The sequence below is a fragment of the Pongo pygmaeus genome, chromosome 1, assembly GCF_028885625.2.
Source record: "Pongo pygmaeus isolate AG05252 chromosome 1, NHGRI_mPonPyg2-v2.0_pri, whole genome shotgun sequence".
Classification (NCBI taxonomy): domain Eukaryota; kingdom Metazoa; phylum Chordata; class Mammalia; order Primates; family Hominidae; genus Pongo; species Pongo pygmaeus.
The window spans coordinates 211676026-211700213 of NC_072373.2; the positions used below are offsets into that span (position 1 = coordinate 211676026).

The 24188-nt window shown below is 41.8% G+C and overlaps 1 protein-coding gene across 13 annotated transcripts in view; it reads left to right on the top strand.

Annotated features, from left to right (window-relative positions):
• Positions 1 to 24188, top strand: part of UBR4 (ubiquitin protein ligase E3 component n-recognin 4) — a 136303-nt gene that overhangs the window by 69656 nt on the left and 42459 nt on the right. For all 13 annotated transcript variants that reach the window (XM_063667865.1, XM_063667903.1, XM_063667873.1 and 10 more), the window contains 15 exons: positions 1343 to 1480; positions 2379 to 2553; positions 11487 to 11583; positions 12243 to 12350; positions 12823 to 12939; positions 13910 to 14119; positions 15877 to 16026; positions 17507 to 17734; positions 18554 to 18632; positions 19132 to 19377; positions 20213 to 20381; positions 20875 to 21019; positions 21626 to 21711; positions 22667 to 22754; positions 23163 to 23356. In XM_063667865.1, the coding sequence (XP_063523935.1) occupies positions 1343 to 1480; positions 2379 to 2553; positions 11487 to 11583; positions 12243 to 12350; positions 12823 to 12939; positions 13910 to 14119; positions 15877 to 16026; positions 17507 to 17734; positions 18554 to 18632; positions 19132 to 19377; positions 20213 to 20381; positions 20875 to 21019; positions 21626 to 21711; positions 22667 to 22754; positions 23163 to 23356 (2230 nt within the window). The remainder of the gene's footprint in view (positions 1 to 1342; positions 1481 to 2378; positions 2554 to 11486; positions 11584 to 12242; positions 12351 to 12822; positions 12940 to 13909; positions 14120 to 15876; positions 16027 to 17506; positions 17735 to 18553; positions 18633 to 19131; positions 19378 to 20212; positions 20382 to 20874; positions 21020 to 21625; positions 21712 to 22666; positions 22755 to 23162; positions 23357 to 24188) is intronic.

Genomic DNA, 24188 nt, shown 5'->3' on the forward strand with positions numbered 1-24188 from the left:
GGCTTCAGCTGCTTCCCCACGGAAAAGCCGAGAGAGTGGCATGCAGGCTGATCAGCTACAGGGCTTCCACTTCAGCTTCCAGCGTTCTTTGTCAGAGTTCTAACATTTTAGACAGTATTAAAAGAGAGACAAGAAACAGAACTCATACCTTTTACCTTTTTTATCTTCATTTGCAAATAAAAGGAGAGCTACAAGAAGCTAGATTGTACTTCAGAATTCTTGTTCAGTGTGACCAACCATCAGGGATCTGTGAGCTTGAGAGAGAGGGTTTTTATGGACAATTAAAATCTATAGCAAATCTCCAGAACTCATCTTCTCTTTATTTTCAGTCTTTTCCCTAATCTGATTAAAAAAAAAAAATGTTTCCTGAATAGAGATTTGGACCAAATGGAGATACCTGGTCAACCCCTGAGTAATTTAAGGGTTGATTTATAGTTTTTTAGACTGATGCTTCCTTGTGTTTGTTTTTTTTCTTTTCTTTTGGAAGTTTTAGCCTGGGTAGATAAGAAAGGGAGAGAGCAGCTGGCCCCACCTGCTGCCATGGCTTGTTGCTTTTCTCAGATCTCTTTAGTTGCTGTCATTTCAGGCTCTGAGGTTGCTGTTGTGTTGTGCCAGTCGTGTTCCCGCTGTGCTCTGTGGCTGTCTTGGCTTTCCTCCCCCATGTATCTCATCCAGCATTTTCCTCCTGTCTCAGCTCAGCCCTGATCCTGGATGCTGTGGCTGTCTCTGGGGAATTTCCTTGCTTCATTATTAGTATCTGATGAGGATGATTAGGAGGTGTGAAATTTCCCAATGAGCTCCCCTCTGGACCACTTGCTAAGAAAACCAAAACAGGGTTGATTCAAGAGCTCATGCTAAGTGATTTCCTAACATAAGCAAAAATTGACTGATTTCAAAACAAGTCTCATTAAAATTCAGAGTTCTATGCTTTGAATGGTAATGGCTAGTTTCAGATCTCTCAGCAGGTGTCAGTAACACCTAAACAATGGTGACCATGAAGCATTTTAGCTAGAAAACTCAGCGTCCATGTCACAGATTCTTACTGAATCTCTGCACTGTTCTACTTGCACTGTAATGTAAACAGTGAAGGAAATACCCAGTGAACTGGGTTTTCTTCACTCCTGTCTAAGTACTGTTTGCAATGCACCGTGTATAGTGTTTGTTCCTGTTAGTGACTAACCAGCAAAGCAAATCTCTCCCTTTTTTCTCTGACGACAGGATATATAAACTGCATTGTGTCCTATGCACTATGTGGTTTGATGCTTTCATCCCAAGGAGGGGTTTTTTTTGTTTGTTTGTTTGTTTGTTTTTTAACCTGTAACAGCTCTCGTTACTCTCTCAGCTCCAGCCTCAGACGACGAGGGCAGTACAGCAGCGACAGATGGTTCTACCCTTCGGACCTCTCCTGCTGACCACGGTGGTAGTGTGGGCTCGGAGAGCGGGGGCAGTGCAGTGGACTCAGTGGCTGGCGAGCACAGTGGTAATGTGCCATGGCGGGGGTCCTGTCTCCTTGGGCAGAGGGTGGGGACAAAACAGGAATCTCTGCTTGGGTCTTGGGGTTGGTTTTTGCAAAGAAAAGTTATAGAGACTCATTGAAAGTCTTGTGGACTCTCTGAAAGTCTTGTGGAATTCATTTGGCCTCAATTTTCGAGTTTTAAATGTTTAGTGGCTTAAGCTCAGGGGGTTAGTATTGAAATATTTTACAGATATTTACTAATTATCCGTTAGTGGAAAAAAAGCAATGACATGCGTAATTCTTTTTTTTTCCTCTCTGAAACTGCGATAATATGCATAATTATAAGTCATGATTAGCCTAAATCAGTTATTATGTGACCTTGAAACCCATTATCCTATGGTTTCTCCTCCTTATTTATTTGGGGAAGGGTTTTTTTTAAGCGATCTTATTGTTAATGATCTGATGTGTTAACATAGCAGACCATCCCCACAGTCTACTAGCTGATGAGGTGGGCTCTAGAATGAGGGAACATGACAAAGCCATTTTGGTTTGACCTTCCATATCAGTCTGTGGTTAGCAATTAGATACAGTTTTTACAGAGGAGACTAAGAGCAGCTGATAATTTCTAGATTCCCATATCAGTGTATGTTTCCTCTGAAGTATGAGATAGAAATGTATTAGCATCTGAGATTAAGATCATATAGGTGGGTCTTACGTACTGGGGAAGGGTGAATGGCTACTGTGAGAGTGATTTAACATAGTGCTGTGGGGTCTTACTTAGCTTTACATATAAGAAAAAAATGCTACCAGTTATTGTCTAATGCTATCAGTTACTGTCTAACTATTGCTGCTGCTTTAGAATGCACTGGGTTCCTTCATGCTTTGGGAGTTGATTTGTGCTTTTTAAACCATTTCCCTCTAGTGTCTGGCCGGAGCAGTGCTTATGGTGATGCCACAGCTGAGGGGCATCCGGCTGGACCAGGAAGTGTCAGCTCAAGCACTGGAGCCATCAGCACCACCACTGGGCACCAGGAGGGAGATGGCTCCGAGGGAGAAGGAGAAGGAGAAACTGAAGGAGATGTCCACACTAGCAACAGGTCAAGACCTAGTCCTTCACAGTTAAGAGGCTTGCCTATCTGAGACTATTTCAGGAATAGTAGGACTGATCAATTGCAGGAGATAGAGTAGTGATAACAGCATATTTATTTTGAAATATAAAGGTGTAAACTTCTGAAACATTTTAAAGTCTTAGGAAGTGCTCTAGGTCTGTCTTTGTCTTCAAATTATATTAATTATGGAGAGAATAGAAAGTGGTCTTTCTCTTAAGGTTCCTCTAAATATCTTAGTAACTGTAAAGTGATTGTCATAAAAACATGTCTTCCTTACTCAGATCTTTCCAGTTTCATCAATATCTGTACACTCAATATATGGCATCCTCTTTACAAATGGCACTGCTGGAGGCTCAACATTTAGGTATACGTATTAGGTGTCCTAGAAGTGCTCCTTGTTCAGCATGTTTGTAAGGTAAAGGAGAAATAAGACATAGCAAATATATGCATATGGCTAGAAATACCAGTGGTGGAGCATTTTGAAATTGAAAGTGGTCTATAAAATCCTAATCCATTTTTGTGTTGGGGTTTGGTACTAGATGGTGAAGTGAATGTATTCTTAACCCAGAGATAACTAGAGAAATAGAAGAAAAACCTGAAAATAAGACTCATGATACAATGTTTGTTGAATTTGTTGAAGTCAGCAGTTGTTACATTAGTGTAAAAATAGTAAGTCAGAATTTTTTTTTTTTTTTTTTTTTTTTTTTGAGACAGGGTCTCCCTCTGTCACCCTGGCTGGAGTGCAGTGGTGTGAACACTGCTCACTGCAGCCTCAACCTCCCAGGCTCAGGTGATTCTCCTACCTCAGCCTCCCGAGTTGCTGGGACTACAGGTGTGCGGCACCACGCCCGGCCAATTTTTGTATTTTTTGTAGAGATGAAGTTTTGCCATGCTGCCCAGGCTGATCTGGAACTCCTGAGCTGAAGTGATCCGCTCACCTCCACCTCCCCAAGTGCTGGGATTACAGGTGTAAGTCACTGTACCTGGCCCAGAATTTTGAACTATATGATTTCTATCAGGGGGAAAAAAATGGTGCCTGATGCAGTCAGGCATCAGAGACATTTAAAGGGGGCATCAAAGAGTGCCTTCCACGTTCCCCGAATCCTACTGCTTGAACGTAAGCCGCTTAGATCTCTGGATGAATTTCTCTGGTTCTGTTAATAGATGATATTTTGATAGAGTTTTAAAAAAACTTCTAACATTTTTCTTAATGTGATTTCTAGGTTAATTCCCTTATGTTCAATTAACTTGATCTCTGTGATTTTTTTAAAAATTTACTTTAAACATTTAAAATCCAGCCTACTTTTGTCTTCTATTTGATATAGTTGAGTTCATTTATAATTAATGTTGATTGCTAACAGTTTTGGAATGGTTGTATGTTATTACTTTGTGCTTCTTATTTGTTCTATGTGTGTCCTTTTCTTTGTGGCCTTCTTTTGAGTTAACTTGCTAGTTTTTTCTTCCTATTTCTTTCCTTTTTTCCTCCAACTCTGCAAGTTTGGAAGTTGTTTACTCTGTTTTTAATCTTTCAGTGGTTATACTATGCATTTTAACATGCATACTTACCTTATCCAGAACGAAATTTAACTAATAGCTGTACCTTCTTCCTGAATAATATGAGGATCTTAGAAGACTTTACTCCTTTGTGTGTTTTAACTTTTTTAATGTCTTCTTAAAGGCTTTAGGATTTTATAGTTTATAAGGTCAGTGTTTGTTAAAGTTTTACTTATATGTTTACCATTTTCTGTGCCTAACATTTCTTTATGCCTCTGAGACCTCCCATCCAGGATCATTTTTTTCCTGAACGATATCATTTAGATTTTCCTTTAGGGAGGTTTTCTGGTTTACACAATCTCAGATTTTGTTGGTCTGGAAATACCTTTATTGAACTTACATTTGGGGATGTATTTTTGATGGGTATAAAAGTTTGTGTTGGCAGCACCCCCGACCTCCCTAGTTGAAAATGGTATTCTGTTATTTCCTCGCTTTTATTATTTCCAATGAGAAATCACCTCCTATTTTAACTGTTGCTTGTTTGAAAGTAATGTCTTTACTGCTGCTTTTAAGATCTTCATTTGTCATTATTTTTGCAGTTTTACCAGGATATGTGATTTATTTCTTTACATTTATTTTGCTTAGTAGTCTTTGGGACTCTTGAATGTGTGGGCTAGTGTCTTTTATTTTGGAAAAAATCTCATCTATTAATCTTATCAGATGTTGTTTTTGTCTTATTTTCTGTTATTTCAGTTATTTTCTGGGATTTCAGTTAAATAGATGTGAGACCATCATATTCTCTTCTTCATGTCTCTTAAAATCTTTTTCTCTTTTGTGTTCCTTGTGCTTAATTATTTATAAATTTCTTGATCTATTTGAGTAGCATTAAAAAACATCAAATACATAGGAATAAATTTGAAAGATGTAAGACTTCTACTCTGAACACTGTACAATCTAAGAGAAATTAAAGACCTAAATAAATGAAGAACTACATCATGTTTATGGATTGAAAGACTCATTGTGAAGATAATTGTCTTCAACTTGATATAGAGCCATATAATCCTAGTCATAAATTTTGGCTGGAGTTATGTGTTAAAATTGACAAGTTGATACTAACATTTATGTCGATTAGCCAAGGCAATATTGAAGAAAATTCATAAAGTTAGAGGACTTTATAGAATTATAGCTTATTATAAAGTTATGGTAATTAAGACAGTGTGATAATGGTATGAAGATAGACAAATAGATTAGTGGAATGGGCTGGAGTTCAGAAACAGCTTCACACATACCTAGTCATCTGATTTATAAAAAAGGTGACACTTATGTACAATGGGGGAAAGGAGGGTTTTTTCAATAAATAATAATGGGTCAGCTGGAAACGCACATAGAATAAAATGAATCTTGACCTGATCTTATATGCAAAAATCAGTTGAATTATAGATGTAAATACAAAGGGTAACACTTTATTGCCTTTAAAAGACAAAGTGTCTTCATAACTTGGGTTTGGCAAAGATTTATTGAATAGGACACAAAAGCATTAAAAGGAAAAAAAATCTATAAACTGGACTATATTCTCAGCAGCTATTCATTTTCTCCTCCCCTCTTCTCAGTGTTAAGATTTCAGTTAGGTAGTTTTTCTTACAGGCTCCTAGGCTAGAGTGGGGTGGGGGGTGCGGGTGCAGGGAAGAGTGTGAAGGGAAGTCATGTATTACAGTTTACTTTTAAAGTGAGGGTATAGCCTTCTGTGGTTCTTCTGTGAGGTTCTCTTTGAAGACCTTCCCCACTGTCCACAGAAGAGGTCCAAAGAAAAAAAAAAAATGAAGACCTTCCCCACTTGAGGAAGATCCTTTGCTTTTATTCCTATTCCAAATGCCCTGTGAGGTCCTGGCAGCCAGAAGGTCAAGTTGCCTTCAGAACATCTTGGCCTTAACTTTTCAAATTTCAGATTTCCTAAACTTTGTCTCTGAGTTGTGCTTACATCTTTGGTCAGTAACTTTTTAATTGCTAGTGAGCTCATTATTACTTTTATTTTGACTTTGTATCTGATAATCTTTCTTAGTTTACTTATTCTTGTTGTTTCTTGTTTTGTTTTCTTTTAAGACAGTCTCACCTGCCCAGGCTGGTGTGCACAATCATAGCTCCCTGCAACCTTGAATGCCTAGGCTCGAGGACTCCTCTTGCCTCACCTTCTGAGTAGCTAGGCGCATGTCACCATGCCCAGCTGTTTTTATTCATTTATTTATTTTTGAGACAGAGTCTCACTCTGTTGCCCAGGCTGGTGTGCAGTGGCACAATCATAGCTCATTGCAACCTCAAATGTCTGGGCTCAAGGAATCCTCCTGCCTGAGTAGCTAGGCGCATGCCACCATGCCCAGCTGTTTTTAAAATTTTTTTTTTTGGAGACAGAGTCTCACTCTCTTGCCCAGGCTGGAGTGTAGTGGTACAATCTCAGCTCACTGCAATCTCCAGTTCCCAGGTTCAAGCAATTCTCAAGCCTCAGCCTCCTGAGTAGCTGGGATTACAGGCATGTGCCACCACACCTGGCACCCAGCTAATTATTGTATTTTTAGTAGAGACAGAGTTTTGTCGTGTTGACCAGGCTGGTCTCGAACTCCCAACCTCAGGTGATCCACCCACCTTGGCCTCCCAAAGTGCTGGGATAACAGGTGTGAGCCACCGTACCCAGCGTAGTTTTTTTTTTTTTTTTTTTTTTTTTTTGTCGAGACAGCATCTCACTATTGCCCAAGCTGGTTTTGAACTCCTGGCCTCAAGTGATCCTCCTGCCTCAGCCTCCCAGTGTTGGGATTACAGGTGTGAGCCACTGCACCCAGCTCATTTATTTATTCTAATGATAGATTCTAGTGGATTTTCTGCATCCACAATTTTATCACCTGCAAATAACGGTTTAACTTTTTTCATTCCAATCTTTATACTTTTTAATTTTCTTTTCTTGCCTTATTGCATTGGCTAAGACCTCTTGTACAATGTTGAAAGAAGTGATGATGATGAACATTATCTCATTCCCAAACTCAGGGTGAAAAGGTTCAATACTTTCTCATTAAGTATGATGTTAGCGCAAGGGTTTTTTATGGATATTTATCAGATTAAGGAAATTTTGTTCCTAGTTTGCTGGGAGATTTTTATCTTAAATGGGTTTTTCAAGATTTCCAGTTTCTTGTGTTTCATGTATTGAATCACTTATATGATTTTTCTTCTTTATTTTGTTTAAGGTTATAGATTACATTAATTGATTTTTCTATTATTAAGCCTATTTAGTCATGATGTATTTTCCTTTATATCATGTGACCTGATTTGCTAATTTTTAGCTTAGGCTTAAAATTTTTCTTTGAGATGTCTTTGTCTGGGATTGGTATTCACATTATTCTGGCCTCATAAAATAAGTCAGGGCATGATCCCCTTTTCTCTTGCTCTAGAAGAGTTTGTATAAGATTAATATTATTTCTTCCATAAATTCTTAGAGAAGTTCACCAGTCAGTGAAGTCTTCTGAGTCTGGACTTTATTTAAGGGAAGATTTGAAATTAGGTTTATTCTTTAAATGCTAGAGAATTATTTTTATTTATTTTGGTTTCAATTTTGGTATATTGTATTTTACAAGGAATTTGTTGATTTTTATTAAAGTTGTCAGTTTTACTGGCGTGAGCCCGTTCATATGTTTTTCTCTCATCTTTTTAATGTCTTGACAATCTGTAGTGATTTGCTTTTTTTCATTTCTGACAATAGTAACTTATTCTTTGTCAGTCTTGCTCTAGGGGTTATCAACTTTATTTGAAAGAATTGGCTTTTGGCTCTGGTTTTTTTCTGTTGTATGTCTGCTTTCTATTCCTGCTTTTTATTATTTCCTTTCTTTTACTTACTATTTTTTTTTTTTAACCATTTTTTACTTTGTTGTTGTTGTTGTTGTTCTATTGTTCCTGTTCTATTTCTGGCTTATGAGATACAAACCTAAATCATTTAATCATATGTATTTTAAACCTACTTTAAAAATACATATTCAGCCAGGTCCGGTGGCTCACACCTGTAATCCCATCACTTTGGGAGGCCGAGGCAGGCTGATCACTTGAGGCCAGGAGTTCAAAACCAGCCTGCCCAACATAGCAAAACCCTGTCTCTACTAAAAATATAAGAATTAGCCTTGCGTGGTGGCATGCACCTGTAATCCCAGCTACTTGGGAGGCTGAGATAGGAGAATCGCTTGAATGTGGGAGGTGGAGGTTGCTATGAGCTGAGATCACGCCACTGCACTCCAGCCTGGGTGACAGAGTGAGACTCTGTCTCAAAAAGACAAACAAACAAAAAACCATATTTGAAGCAATATATTTTTCTCTAAAATTCCATCTTAATCTTGCTTTGGCTGCAGCTCACATATTTTGATAATGTTGTGTTTTGTTAATGTTGTATTTTCATTGCTGTTCAATTCAAATTATTTTCTAAATTCTGTTGTAATTTAGTCTTTGGCCCACGGGATATTTAAAAGTATGTTACTAAATTTCTAAACATTCGGGAATTTTCTAGTTATCTTTTTGTTATTGGTTTATATTTTAATTTTACCATGGTTGGGAACATACTGGGTGATTGTAGATTTTTTTGTTTGTTTGTTTTTTGAGATGTAGTTTCACTCTTGTTGCCCAGGCTGGAGTGCATTGGCATGATCTTGGCTCACTGCAACCTCTGCCGCCCGGGTTTAAGCGATTCTCCTGCCTCGGCCTCCCAAGTAGCTAGGATTACAGGCATGCGCGACCACACCCGGCTAATTTTGTATTTTTAGTAGAGATGGGGTTTCTCCATGTTGGTCAGGCTGGTCTTGAACTTTTGACCTCAGATGATCCGCCCACCTCGGCCTCCCGAAGTGCTGGGATTACAGGCATGAGCCACCACGCCCAGTGGATTGTAGATTTTTTTTTGAAATCTCTTGAGACTCATCACTGCTTCTAAAATGGTGTTATATCTTCTTAGGATTTTCATTTGTTTTTAGGAGTAGGGTGAATTTAGGTAACCTAGCCATATTGACAATGGAATTCTCTATAGTAGTTTTAAATTAACCTTTTTTCATGAATAAGTGAATTAAATAATTGGTAAGTGAATTAAATAATTGGTTAATGAATTATTTAAAAAATTTTTGGTTTTATTTTCAGTCTTTGCTTGGTTGAAACATGAATTATTTTAAATAAAACAGAATTTTACTTTTAAGTCACTAAAGAAAAGGAAACTGCAGTTTTTGTTGCTGTGTTTACTTTTTTTTTTTAAGTTTCAAGAGTACTGTGTAAGAGTTTGAAAATAGGTTGGGTATGATGACTTAAACCTGTAATCCCAGCACTTTGGGAGGCTGAAGTGGGAGGATCTCTTGAGCCTAGGAGTTTGAGATCAGCCTGGGCAACATAGGGAGGCCCTGTCTCTATAAAAAATAAAAAAATTAGCCTGGCATGATCGCATGCGCCAGTGGTACCAGCTACTCAGGAGGCTGAGGTGGGAGGATCTCTTGAGCCCAGGAAGTCAAGACTGCACTGAGCTGTGATTGTGCCACTGCACTCCAGCCTGGGCAACAGAGTGTCCCAGGCTCAAAAAAAATAACAACATGAATGAATGAATGATGTTTGAAAATACTCTGCTGTGATCTTGGTCCAAGTCTAGACTCTGCTCATTTTGTTGACTTTTTTCTTCATGTGTGTATATTCACTTGTATGTTCTCCAAATCTGAGGATATTAATCCATCTCAAAACAAATCCATCTTATGTTTTATGTTCAAACTATTGAACTGCTGCTGTCATCTCACCTTTCCTCACTTGTACCTTGTTCATCTTTGAGCAATTCTTAAACGTTTGTATTCCCCACCTGGCTTGGCCAATTATTAACTGACACATGCGTGGTATTCTGAAGAACAGTTAGCTCATTCCTTTGAGTTCTTTTTAGAATGACAATAATTTATAATTCACGTAAGACCCCGTACTTTCTTTCATTCATTCTTTTTTTAGAGACAGGGACTTGCTCTGTTGTTCAGGCTGGAGTGCAGTGGCATGATCATGGCTCACTGTAACCTTGAACTCCTGGGATCAAGTGATCTTCCTGAGGCAGGACTGCAGGCACATGGCACCATGTCTGGCTAATTTTTAAATTTTTTGTAGAGATGAGGTCTTGCTATGTTTCCCTGGCTGGTCTTGAACTCCTGCCTCAGCCTCCAAGTGTTGAAAGACGTGAGCTACCACACCCAACCCTAGACCCTGTACTTTCATCCAGAATTGTATTATTTTGAAAATATTCTGGGCTGGGGACAGTAGCTCACTTCAGCTCTGTTGCCCAGGCTAGAGGGCAGTGGTGTGATCATAGCTCACTGCATCTTTGAATTCCTGGGCTCAACCAATCTTCCCCTGTTAGTCTCCTGAATTGCTGGGACGATAGGCACACCACCATGTCCAGCTGTTTTCTTTAAAACAATTTTTTTGGTCCTTTTTTGTATTTAAAAACATTTTGTTTTTAAGAAAAGAAAAAGACAATATTCTGGATACCTGCTAAGATATGTAACACATGCAAATCACACATTAAAAAAAGGTGTGTAGTTTCTTACAAATAATCTCTAAGATAAAAATGAGACAAGGACCATTTACTAATTATGAAAGTGAATCCATTGATTTATTCAGCAACTAGATTCTTAATCTGTATGAGATTGTGTATTAGGTGAGACTAGCAACCAAATTGTCAGTAGGACTTTAACTAATTTTCATCATCCTCTTGAATCAGCATATTAGCTAGAGATCCAGGGGCACATACTTGGTACAGAAGGTCAGCTGTATATCTGTAGATGAAGGCTAGGTAATGGCCAGTTGATTATACGGGAAAACTCATGGGTCCAGTAGGACAGTGTGACATTGACAAAGAACATTATATTAGGAAGATGGTGGACAAGGTGTGAGAGAGTAGAGCAGTGACTGGACTTTATAAGAATTTGGGAAACGTGAGAAAGGAAGGGCTGGGTCACTGTGCAGCTGGTGATATAGAATTTGTATATAGCAGAATTCTAGAAAATAATGTCTGGAGGCAGAATAGGGCCACATATTAGAAAAAAGCCATAAACCTTGCAGTTGGAGGTTTGGTTTTGAAACTGAGAACTACTAGGGCCTGGAGGCTTGGGAAATACTTTGAACTTCCCTGTAGTAGGATTTAATTCAGTGCCATCAGTTGTATTTTAGAATAGTTTCACTTTCTTTTAACAGAGTGGGATCTCTCCTTCTGTGTTGCTGACTGGCATACCGATTAGGCAGTTCTTAACTTTTTTTTTAATGCTGGAGATTGTTCCTAAGCATTAGGCTTCTTGTTGACCTTGGTAGCAGGGTGGGGGTGGGGAGGGAACTGTATTCAGCTGGGTCCTGTTGGAGTACAGCTCATGTTTTCTATCTTTTCCCCACCCTTTTAGGCTGCACATGGTCCGTCTAATGCTGTTGGAGAGATTACTGCAGACCCTGCCTCAATTACGAAATGTTGGCGGTGTCCGGGCCATCCCGTACATGCAGGTATCTCTTAGCTCACCTGGGTCTCTGTCAGGTCATGATTGGACCGTCCTTAAGCATGCCCACATCTCTCTTCCAGAGGACCTGGAAGCGTTTGTTTGGTGTTAGGCCACAGAATAATGAAATCTAATTTTTGAGCTACAAATCATAGCTCTTCGTTTTATAAATGAGAAGGCTGAGGGTCAGAGAATTTTTTAAATGCACAAGTTCATCCAGGTAGTTATTGACAGAGCCAGTGCAAAAGCCCACTTCTGAGATTCTGAGTCTCTAGTCTCTATGTTGATATTAGAGTGTGGGCCAATAGCTGTTCTTCCACTCACTAGCTGTCTTCCTCAGAGGCAAAACTGTTCTTTAATTCTTAGTTTGGTGTACCACCCTTTCTCAAGCTACTTTGCTTGGATATAATATAGGTTAGTCCATTAATTTTACAAACTTTACGAAACATGTTTTTGTAATGTCAAGTGTGGCATATATCAGAATTTGACTTTTCTGACTCTGAACACTGAAGCTTTGGATACCTGGAATTATAGAATGCTATAATGGATTACAGTTATGATTGATAGGGATGTCAGGAAGATTAGGGTTTCTTCTGAAACACCCCGTATTTCGAGTCGTTCTTCTTTAGGAAATTGGGTTTTGTGTTTTCTCTCTTTGACTTCTAGGTCATTCTAATGCTCACTACAGATCTGGATGGAGAAGATGAGAAAGACAAGGGGGCCCTAGACAACCTGCTCTCCCAGCTTATTGCTGAGTTGGGTATGGATAAAAAGGTAAAATCTGAGAGGCAGACTGTGTGAGAAACAGGATTGGCTGAGATCCTTTCTCAGGTTCCCATTCGTTTCATAGAGGAACTTCACCTCGTTTCAAGGGGTAACCATCCACTGAGGGCTCCAGTTCTGTTGAGTCAACAAAAGCGTATTCGGGGCCTGCTTTGGCCCGAGCATAGTTTTGGACCCTGAGCATAGTTGAGGGCAAAGATGAAGTTCTTACCCTCATGGCCCTTTTGTGCTCAGTGAGGTGAGAACATTAAATTAGTTGTTCGTATCTTAATATGGCCTCCTAAGTGTATCAGGCTCTAGGTACCCCAAGTATAGTCCATGGATATACTGGGGGTTGTTTTGTGTCTGATTCAATCTGAGGAACATTTTAGGGCTGATGGGCTTGACTTGAAGGGATCTTGTTCAGAGGATGCCTCAAGCATCGAGTAAGTAGAGGTTTCTGGACTTATGCTTTGGCCTGCAGGATGTCTCCAAGAAGAATGAGCGCAGCGCCCTGAATGAAGTCCATCTGGTAGTAATGAGACTCCTGAGTGTCTTCATGTCCCGCACCAAATCTGGATCCAAGTCTTCCATATGTGAGGTATTTTTGCTTTGGGTTCATGAGTTTGGGGAAAGGTAAGAGGATTGTCTGGGTAGTGCTAGGGCCAGCGCAGGGGTGGTAGTCCTCTGTAAGAATAAAGCCATTGTTCCCTGAGGGGAGTAAGATTCTAAGCTATCACCTTTTCAAGAGCAGAACCTCCACCTTTTTCCGAATCCCTTCCAAGCTCTGGTCTTTGCTAACAATCCTTCCAATGGAGGGGTTAAAAGGTTTGGAAGTTCCATTATTGAAAAGCAGGGCTCTCTTCTGCAAGGCACAGAGTGGCTAAGAGGATTCCCCTAGTGTATGTTGCTATAAGGTATGGTCATAAAGCAGAGAGAAAGCAACGTGTGTGTGGTGAAAGGAGATTAGCACAAAGCAGAGAAGATAGAAATTGAGGCTGAACTGCATCCAATCTTAATGAGCTTAGGGAGCTGTGGGGTTTGCTGGGATTTGCAAGGCTCTTCTAATGGTCTTATTTACAGTAGCTTTTCTCCTACTTTTTTATGCATGTGATCACTCACCCCCAACTCCTTTGGAAGCTAGTTCTATGGAAGACTCTACAGCGGGTGAGGTGGGGTTGTTCAGTAGTGCCTATAATGGAAAGTTTTCTCTGTCCTTCTTGAATTGGGCTTCTTTTCTAGTTGCTCAAGATAAAAGAGGAAACCCATCCCCTCCAGGGGGAAAGGTTATTTAATCCTTGCCTCCCTGGCCTCTGGCATATGTGCGTGTAGCAAGGTTAGAGTTGAGAACAGGTGTGTTTCTTTGTTTGTCTTACCACATGGTTGTTCAAAAAAGTTCCGAAAAACCTCACAAACTTCCTTGGGGAAGTTTCAGTGCAAGAGCCTGATTCACTCACTGCCATAAAAACTAAGACTCTTGTGAGTGTATTTCCCATCCCCAACACCCACCTGGATTTCACATTGTTTTTACAAGCCATTCTTCCCATCTCTGTATTTTCTCTGTCTCCCAGTCATCTTCCCTCATCTCCAGTGCCACAGCAGCAGCTCTACTGAGCTCTGGGGCGGTGGACTACTGCCTGCACGTGCTGAAATCACTGCTGGAATATTGGAAGAGCCAACAGAATGATGAGGAGCCTGTGGCTACCAGCCAGTTGCTGAAACCACATACTACCTCCTCCCCACCTGACATGAGCCCATTCTTTCTCCGCCAGTATGTGAAGGTGAGATCTTTCCCTCATCAAAGAAACACTCGTCCTTTGTTCAGAGCACTCTTCTCTTTCCTCGCGGTGCAGAGAGCTCAAGGGGCTGAGGGTGAAGAGCCATAGGAAGGAGCCGGCATTCCTTGGTGGGGGTTAATCTCGGCGTGATTGAATAAATGACCACTTCTCCCAACCTTCTGTGGGATTCTCATTCCTGCATCTTTGTAAATTGGAGGAATTGAATGAAATCATGGTTATCTCATTTCACATTAAGTTTAGAAAAAGATGAGAAGGTACAAGCTAATGTCATCAGTTGTGGGTCATGACATGTGTGTCAGATATTCCCTGTGCTGTCACCACTGAGAGGCCCTTTAACGTACTTATTAAGAAGATGGGCCTTCTGATCAGATTGATCTGGGATAAGTCCCATCTTGTGTTCTTACTTACCAGTCTTGAAGCATGGAGAAGTTCTGTCTGTCTAACCTCCCTAACCTTCAGCTTCTACAGCTGGAAAATGAGCATACAGATGGTATCTACTTTACAGGGCTGTTGTGAGCATTGAATGAGGTGCCGTTTGTAAAGGACTTAGCACAGTGCCTAGCATGTATCAATGCCCAGTCCGTATTAACTGATATCACTACTCTCTTCCTCACTGTCCACTCAGAATAGCTTTGAGCAGGGTAGGAATACGATAGGCATAGAGTGTGGATCTGATCGTGTCTTGCTCTTTTTTCATGACTCTTTGGTGGTTTTCCATAACTTACAGGCCAAAAAGTTCTGGAGGACCCAGCCACCTGCTTGACTCTAGCTTTGTCACCTATAACACCCTACACGCAGCCCTGCCAGCCTGCACATTTCCCAAGATGTGGCGTGTTGCCTTTGTTCATGCTGTCCCTTCTGGAATTCTTTCCTCTCCCTCTGCTCCCCTTTCTTCTCCTGTCTAGCGAATTCCTAGCCCATCTTCAAGACCACCCAGCATAAGCTTTGGATCCTTGGGAAAACTTCCCTAACATATACTCCCTGCCATCAAGTCTGCTCAAGAGAGCCTTGTCCTGGGTTCCCAGAGCACCCTGTGTGCTCCTTCACCTGTCTTGCCCTCTACACTCTCAGCAGAAACCAAATTTTATTCCTATTTACAACTCCAGTGCTTGATACAGAACCGATGAATAACTGGGAGTTGAATATGTGAGACACGTTGTGCCCTCAGACTCTTACAGATTCTTTTTATGGGACCACACAGCTTGCAGGATAACTGTTGTTTCCACTGTCCTCACATCTCTCATTTACCCCTGCCTTTTTGTGTTACATGAAGCCAGGAATCTTGGCTGAGTTTAGTGATCTTGCCCACCTTGGTTTATTTAACAATTTCTTGTTATCATGGGAAATTTTGGTTCTAGGGACTAGAATACATCTCATAGAAGTCAGAGATCCTTACTAACTTTTTTTTTTTTCTCCCAATTTTTTTGGCCTTTCTAGCACTCATCTTTATGTAAGCAGAGTACAATCGACCCAATGTCAAAAACCATAGAGTGAAATATTAGGACTTTTAGGAAGTGAGGTCTGCCTCCACTGTAACCTTTGCATGTAATTAAATTGCCTGCAGAAGCCTGGGCCTTCTGGGTTTATAGAATAAACTGTCAGTCAGTCTTGATTCCAGCTCTGAAAGGCACCCTTTACCACCTCCAACATGTAATATGTCTAATGAGCCAGGCTTTTTCCTAATTGTGGTCATGGAAAATTGATAGTCACAGGTTCTCATGCAAATTTTCTTCTCCTAGGGTCATGCTGCTGATGTGTTTGAGGCCTATACTCAGCTTCTAACAGAAATGGTACTGAGGCTTCCATACCAAATCAAAAAGATTGCTGACACCAATTCTCGAATCCCACCTCCTGTCTTTGACCATTCGTGGTTTTACTTTCTCTCCGAGGTAAGTGAAAGTCCCAAGCGGCATGCTTGTTGGGCTGAGGACACATCTGCATTCGCCTCTGTGGGCCCCTTTCTTCCTCATCCTTACTTGGTATTTCCCCTTGCAGAGTCCCTTTCACCTGTGTAGGTCTTGGTCTTGCCCTTCTGGAACATACTGTGTGGTAGAACTGTGGGAGATGTGTATCAAACAAGCCATACTTTACCTTCTGATTCTGTGTGTTGAACTCCCCGACACGTGCTGATAATGGGCAAGTTTAATAATTTAGGTTCTGTCAGAATAACAAAGTATACTAGTTATCTTAGAGAGATTTCAATATGGGAAATTGGGTAAATGCTGTTGGACAACAAAAAAGACAAAAAGGAAACATGAGGTAACACAGGGATAGTAACTGCCTGAAGCGCAGTTATCAGGAAGTGGGTGCCCTGCGGGGATGTGATGTGGTTGATGCTGGGAGCAGTGAGAGAAGCTGATGATTAGAACTCACTGTGGCTGCCAGGGTGCAGGGCTGTTGCTAGGACTGCAGGCAGATGGGAGGAGGCAAGCCCCTTCTTCCTCCTGCTGCCAGTGTCCCTCCCTGTTGGCAGAACCTAAGAGGGAGCCAGCTGGCAAAAAAGTAGTGCATTGGCATAATTCTGGCCTCAGCATCACTGGGCGGCGTCAGTAGGGGTGGGTTGGGAACTGAGAGACAATAGCTTAATAACCTTAGTAACCAGCACAGCAACCCTGAGATAGATTAACTCTGGGAAGAATAATCTGTTAGCAAACCTCAGATGAGGATTTTGAGTTACATAGTTGTACCAACCCAATCTTCTCTTTAGCTCTTTTACCTGAAAAAGAGATTTGGAATGGTTTTTTTCTTGATAGTTTCCCTTTGGGTGGGCTGAAGTGGAGACCAGCTTCCCTGTAGATTCCTAAGGGCACAAGGAAGAGATGCATGAATATTGGTATTTTCCTCTTTGATTTCTTTCTCTCTCTTTCTTTCACCTGGTCTCATTAAAGGATATTTAAGTTCAAGAGAGGCTGGTTTGGTCAAGAGGAAATAACTTGGTTTGTGTTTCTCCCCAGCCTTTGTTTGTTTGTTTGTTTTTAAGACCGAGTCTCTCTCTGTTGGCCCAGGTTGGAGTACAGTGGCACGATCTCGGCTCACTGCAACCTCGGCCCCCTGGGTTCAAGCAATTCTTCTGCCTCAGCCTCCCTAGTAGCTGGGATTACAGGCAGTGCTACCACGGCCAGCTAATTTTTGTATTGTTAGTAGAGATGGGGTTTCACTATGTTGGCCAGGCTGGTCTCAAATTCCTGACCTCAAGTGATCAGCCCACCTCGGCATTCCAAAGTGCTGGGATTATAGGTGTGAGCCACCGTGGCCGGCCTGTCCCCAGCTTTTAATAACAGTTTATTAAAACCCAGGGTGTGAGAGCCCACAGTTGATATAGATACAATCCCAGAGTCATTTACTCTTTGTGGTGTTTTTCTCCTCAAGTACCTAATGATCCAGCAGACTCCATTTGTGCGCCGTCAAGTCCGCAAACTTCTGCTCTTCATCTGTGGATCCAAAGAGAAGTACCGCCAGCTCCGGGATTTGCACACCCTGGACTCTCACGTGCGTGGGATCAAGAAGCTGCTAGAAGAGCAGGGGATATTCCTCAGGGCAAGTGTGGTTACAGCCAGCTCAGGCTCCGCCTTGCAATATGACACACTCATCAGCCTGGTACGAGGGCTGGGACCTGGTAGGGCAGGGAGGGGGGATGTGATAAGGCTTAGCCAAGTAGGTAATAGGGCTGGAGGTAATAACGCAGGACTTTTAACTGTGTTGACAATGGCATGGTTAGGGCTGAGATGAGGGTAAATCCATAACCCCTGTCTGGGTGCTGTACCATGTGTAGTTGGCTTCAGGATCTGGGATGTCCCCCTCAGCACTCTCGTCCCACCTGGCAGCAGTTCCTCCACTGTGAGGTGAGTGGCCTGAGCTTCTTACCAGTGCCATTTGCTTACATCCTAGTCAGGATTGATCTCTTTGTGCACCTCTGGTTTTTACCCTTGAATACTAAAGAAATGATGAAGGTTCAAGTAGAAAAATGTATTACTGCCTAAAGAGAAACTGTTTGGACTTAGAGGAGTAAACTGAGTATTTTGTATGTGAACAACCTAGAAAGAACATCTTTAATCTAGCTGGCTCATGTTCTTGCTATTGTTATATATCAAGAAAAGTAAACTGGATTGTAGTTTCTTAGATTATGGTCTACCTTTTGCTGTTGCCTTATTGAGTAGTCTGAAGGTTCCTGAAAACAGCGCCTTGCATGGGGATGGGGTAGAACAAAGGCAGGTTCGGTAAGAGCTGCAGCGGTTGCAGCAGTGTGTGGGTCATGGTCCCAGGTTGACCAGACATCCCAGCAAGCATCTGCCTTGCTCAGAAGATCATGTTCAGCTGTAGTCCAAAGTCAGGGAGATGGCTCCAGGCAGCAGGTGTGGTGCTTGTCTGGGCAGTGTGGTGGAGTTACTCCTTTCCCGTGGTTGGTTCCTATTTCAGATGGAGCACTTGAAAGCCTGTGCAGAGATTGCCGCCCAGCGAACCATCAACTGGCAGAAATTCTGCATCAAAGACGACTGTAAGCAATGCTGCTCCTTTTGATTGCTGTTATTCATTCGTTCAGGAACTATTAAGGCCTACTATATGCCAAGCACTGAACTGGATGCTGGAGATATAGCTATGAACAAGATAGACTAGACAGAACTCTGTCTAGCAAAGAAGACAAGTAAAAATCTAAAAGAGTGGTGAGGGCTGGTAGTCAAAGTTTGGGGAGCTGTGGAAGCACAAAGTAGGAGTCTCTAACCTCCAGGTAGTGGCAGTAAAGTCAAAGAGGAGTAGGTGGAGTCTAGAGAACCCCTTATTCAAAGGAGCAGGGGGCTCTGGTCGGTGTGTAGTTACAATACTTTTCAGAGATTTCCACAGAAAGTATAACTTCTTCACAATGTCCAGCAGAGAGAACATGGCAAAGAAAGCTGGTGAGAACAGGGCAGTCTCAGCTGTAGGGAGACGTTGTTTTGGTTCTCGTGAGTCTGGTTGAGGTCATCTCAGAGCTGAGCCTCTGTCTCCTCTGCTTGCAGCCGTCCTGTACTTCCTCCTCCAAGTCAGTTTCCTCGTGGATGAGGGCGTGTCCCCAGTGCTGCTGCAACTGCTCTCCTGTGCTCTGTGCGGCAGCAAAGTGCTCGCTGCACTGGCAGCCTCTTCGGGATCCTCCAGTGCTTCTTCCTCCTCAGCCCCTGTGGCTGCCAGTTCTGGACAAGCCACAACACAGTCCAAGTCTTCCACTAAAAAGAGCAAGAAAGAAGAAAAAGAAAAGGAGAAAGATGGTAAGGGTCACCCTCTTGTCATTGTGACCACAATGATGTATGTAAATCTCTCGGAGCACATGGTTTGTCCTGTTGTAAAGGGTCTTTTAATCCTGATTTACAGGGGACTTAAAGCCCAAATGTTCTCTGGTGTCTACTTTCGGTCTCATTTTCAGTTATACTGAAGTGACACCTTAAACAGCGTGACTTCTCATACCAAGTGATAGTAATAAGAAAAGTCAAAGTGCACTAAACATTTTTAGTAGACCAAATTTCTTATTCTGTGAAATAATAACACCTTCTCTATGGAGCTCCCATCAGAGTTAAGTGAAATGACACTGAGTACACTGGTAAATGCTCAGTAAATGTTAGCTCTCTTAGCTGACCCTCACCATCAGCTGCACTGCTTTCCATGGTCCTTGGAGACCTGAGATCGGTGATCAGGGTTGAGAGCCATGGTGGTGGTTCACATTCCCCCAGTTAATGATCAGACATCTCTGTGCAGGCCTATTGCAAGCTCTTGAAAGGAAGTTCCTCCTCCAGTGTCACTGTATTTGTTCAGTGCCAGCTTACATAGCACTTTATCCTGTGGTTTTTAGTGTCATTATTGTATGTCTCGTCTGGAAGGCAGTTGTGCTCACCACTGCATCACCAATGCTACACATATGTCTCATTTGGGGCTGACCTATTTGTCCCCCAGTAAACAACTAAAAATTGTTTTGCAGAATATCAGCATTCAGTAAAAACTTTTAGAAATGGACAGAATTCCCTCCCTCCCCATTTGGTAGCCCAGGCCTTAGGACCCTAGAGGACTTCTTCTTACTCTTTAGCCCTTAGTCCTGTCCTAATCTTGCAGGTGAGACCTCTGGCAGCCAGGAGGACCAGCTGTGCACAGCTCTGGTGAACCAGCTGAACAAATTTGCCGATAAGGAAACCCTGATCCAGTTCCTGCGTTGTTTCCTGTTAGAGTCCAATTCTTCCTCGGTGCGCTGGCAGGCCCACTGTCTGACGCTGCACATCTACAGGTAGGGCCAGGGCTGGGTTTGGCAGATCTGCAAGGGTGTGAGGCCAGGGTGCGTAATGCAGTTCTATTTTGTTTTCGGTTACATACGGTCACAGAGTCAGTAGTTACGCCAGCCTGAATCCTCTTGTGCTTTAGAGATTTCTTTATTGTTGTCTGCTTTTTAGCCATTAAACTGATGTCATAGGCAGGAGAGGATCTGTTTTCCACTCAGAAGGCTACGTATCGGGGTTTGTAACATGACCAAGCTTGACCCTTCAGGCTAAAAAAGCTCAGCTTCTGCTCTGGGGTACGTTGGGTCATGGGTAGAGGCAGCAAATGACTATGCTGCATCTGGTAGGATTGATTGTCAGAAGAGAAACAAAACCGTTCAAACTTAACCCATAATTGTAGGGAAATAGATACATTTACAAAAACGATACCAGAGCCTCAATGATAAACACAGGTGCCTCAGGGTTTTCTGCTGCTTGGTAACATGAGCTGTCATATATCCACAGAAATTCCAGCAAATCTCAACAGGAGCTCCTGCTAGATCTGATGTGGTCCATCTGGCCAGAACTCCCAGCCTATGGTCGTAAGGCTGCCCAGTTTGTGGACCTACTAGGGTATTTCTCCCTGAAAACTCCACAAACGGAGAAGAAGGTAACAGTTGCTTTATGGTCAGAGAGGCCAACTTGCCATATTTAACCTTTTTTCTCTTGAGTTAAGAATATTATGAACAACCCAGATACAGGGAGTCCATATAGGAAACCTCTTTTAAATATATCTAGTTTTGCATTTCTTGTTAAGCACTCATAATATGCATGTGCTTAACAAGATGTAGACAGTAGACGCTAGCAAATCTGACTTAACATAGGAAGTAGGTCAAGGTCAAGTGGGGAAAGAAGATAGAACTCATCACAGTTCCTTGGAAAAGCAAGTGCTCCTCATTTTGCTGGTAGCCCTGATTACATACCAGAAAATGTTTCTGCAATTAGCTAACCATTTTATGGCTTCTCCATAAAAATAAAAATGATCTTCCTCCATCAGGTCGGAAAAGGGTACCACCTATCACTAAAGCTCATGGAAACTTCTAAAGGAGATAGAATCCATTTAAATGATTGAAATTAGGCCCAGCTTTGTATGATTCTGACTGAGAAGTCTGGTAGGTCTAGGGCAGTATTCAGCTAGAATGCAGAAGACAAAAGTCTTTTCCAATAAGACTTCCCCTTGGGCTTTAACTTGTTTCTTTACTGAATTCTGTTTCAGTTGAAGGAGTATTCACAGAAAGCTGTGGAGATTCTGCGGACTCAAAACCATATTCTTACCAACCACCCCAACTCGAACATTTATAAGTGAGCTTTGTTTTGCTTTCTACATGTGGGAAGCTCAGTCAGCATTCTGAGGAGTTATTTGCATGGTGATAGGCTCTTACATAGGAATTGACAAGAGCCTGAGAGAAGAGTGAATCCGACTAGTTGAGATTCCAGTCCCCTCCATGTAGGCCAGGGTCTTGCACATAGAAGGTACTCAGAATGTCATTGCTGAGTTCAGGGTTTGGTGAGTAGTAATGTAGAAAGGTCTGTATTGCCTGGGCAACATAGTGAGACTTCATCTCTTAAAAAAAAATTTAAAAAAGTTAGCCAAGCATGGTGGCGTGTACCTGTGGTCCCAGCTGCTGGGGAGGCTGAGGCAGGAGGATGGCTTGGGCCCAGAAGTTCGAGGATGCGATGAACTGTGATCCACGCCACTGCACTCCAGCCTGGGTGACAGAGTAAGACCCTGTCTCAAAAAAAAAAAAAAAAAAAAAAAAAAGGTCTTAGGTTCAAGGGTTTAAGTTAAATAAGATAAAACAAATTTAAAGAAAATGTCTTCCTTTTTTTAAAAAAACTTTTAAAAGAGGATATTGGTTAAATTGACAGTTTATTATTTCTCTAGTTTAGTAGTGACTGTTCTTTAAAAAAAATTAAAAAAACTTTATTGAGATAATTTATGTATTAACCTATTTTAAATGTACAGTTCAATGATTTTTTGTAAATTTAATTGTGACTCTTGAGTCAAATTTTACTACTTTTTAGAATTCCTCTGAAGGATAGATCAAAGATTAGGAAACTTGTAAGGTCAGTTAGTTGAAATTTCTTTCCTGTGGCTTCGTAATCCTATTGGGATTTCTCCTGTGTCCTTGAGTTCTCACTAGGGTGGGGCTCACTTTGGGGGACATTGAGCCATGGCTTTGTCATGATTTTTTTGTGAAACTCAGTGCTTCCTCAGATGAAAATGTGTTCATGCTAAGACTGGTTTCTTCCTTAGCACTTTGTCTGGCTTAGTGGAGTTTGATGGCTATTACCTGGAGAGTGATCCCTGCCTGGTGTGTAATAACCCAGAAGTACCGTTCTGTGTAAGTGACATCTGTACATGGACAGTCCTGAGGCCAATAGGTCCAGTGGGATTCTTGTTTCCAGAGATCGATCATTATCACATAGATGTTCCTCTCCTAATGGTTGGTCACCGATAGTAGGAATTTTTATCTGCCACATTTATTACCTTAAATAGAAACTTGGCTGGGTGCAGTGGCTCAAGCCTATAATCCCAGTACTTTGGGAGGCTAAGATGGGAGGATCCCCTGAGCCCAGGAGTTTTAGACCAGCCTGGGCAAGATGGTGAGACCTCATCTCTACAAAATATTTTTTAAAAAATTAAATAGAAACTTCATCTTGTGGATGAAGAGTGGGTTACATTGATGAATTTTTAAAAAGGCAGTATGAGTCTTGAACTAATACCTTGTTTTGTGAACTCTTGTATTTAGTATATCAAGCTGTCTTCCATTAAAGTGGACACCCGGTACACCACCACCCAGCAGGTTGTGAAGCTCATTGGCAGTCACACCATCAGCAAAGTGACAGTGAAAATCGGGGATCTGAAACGGACCAAGATGGTGCGGACCATCAACCTTTATTATAACAACCGAACCGTGCAGGCCATCGTGGAGTTGAAAAACAAGTACGGGCTTTTTAGGCCTCGGGAGGGGCAGCAGGTTGTGAGGCTGAAGCTCAGTTGCTGCCTTCGGTTCCTGGAATGGAGTAAGGCAGCACATCCCTAGAGGCCTAATACATCCTCTTGGCCCCTCCATTCATGACCGAAGGACAAAAGTGAAACAACAGTTCTAAGGATGTTGACAAAGATTATTTCTAAATTTGTCCAGTGGAGCCATAGGGGTCTGTGGAAGTTCCTCAACAGCCTGCCTAGGGAGGGGAAGCTGAGTGAGGGGACCTCCAGGCTTCTCATGCCCATTTTAACTATTATACAAAGGTCTAGACTTAGATAAAACCTTCTGTATTGGGAAGTAATTGTCATTTCTTGGATTAAGACAGCTATGCTCTTGCTCACAGGGCAGGAAGTTATTTCTCAAGAAGCTTCTTTAGTACACACACACTTCAATTTCCGCATGGTGCCTTTTCTCTGTATCTGCTGATACTGGATCTTCCTAACCCGTGTATCCCAGTGACTGAATCAGGGCATGTCATATTTAGGCCAAGAGAGGCACTCACATGGGTTATAGTGTTGACTTTCACAGAGACAGATCGCCTTTTGTTGAACTCTCAGGCATTGCTACTGAAGGGAGAACACAGGTCGACACTACTTGAATAGTAAGACTTACAGAGCTGTTCTGCACACAGGATGGAAGTATTGCTGTTATTCCAAGAGGCAGAATAAGGCTCATGTACCACAGCAACATGTGGCCATGAAGGCTGCCTAGGGAGGTTTTCTCTTCTTGCCTTGAAAAGCCTAGTTTCACCTTGGTGACCTGTAAGTAGATGCTGCACATTAGGGT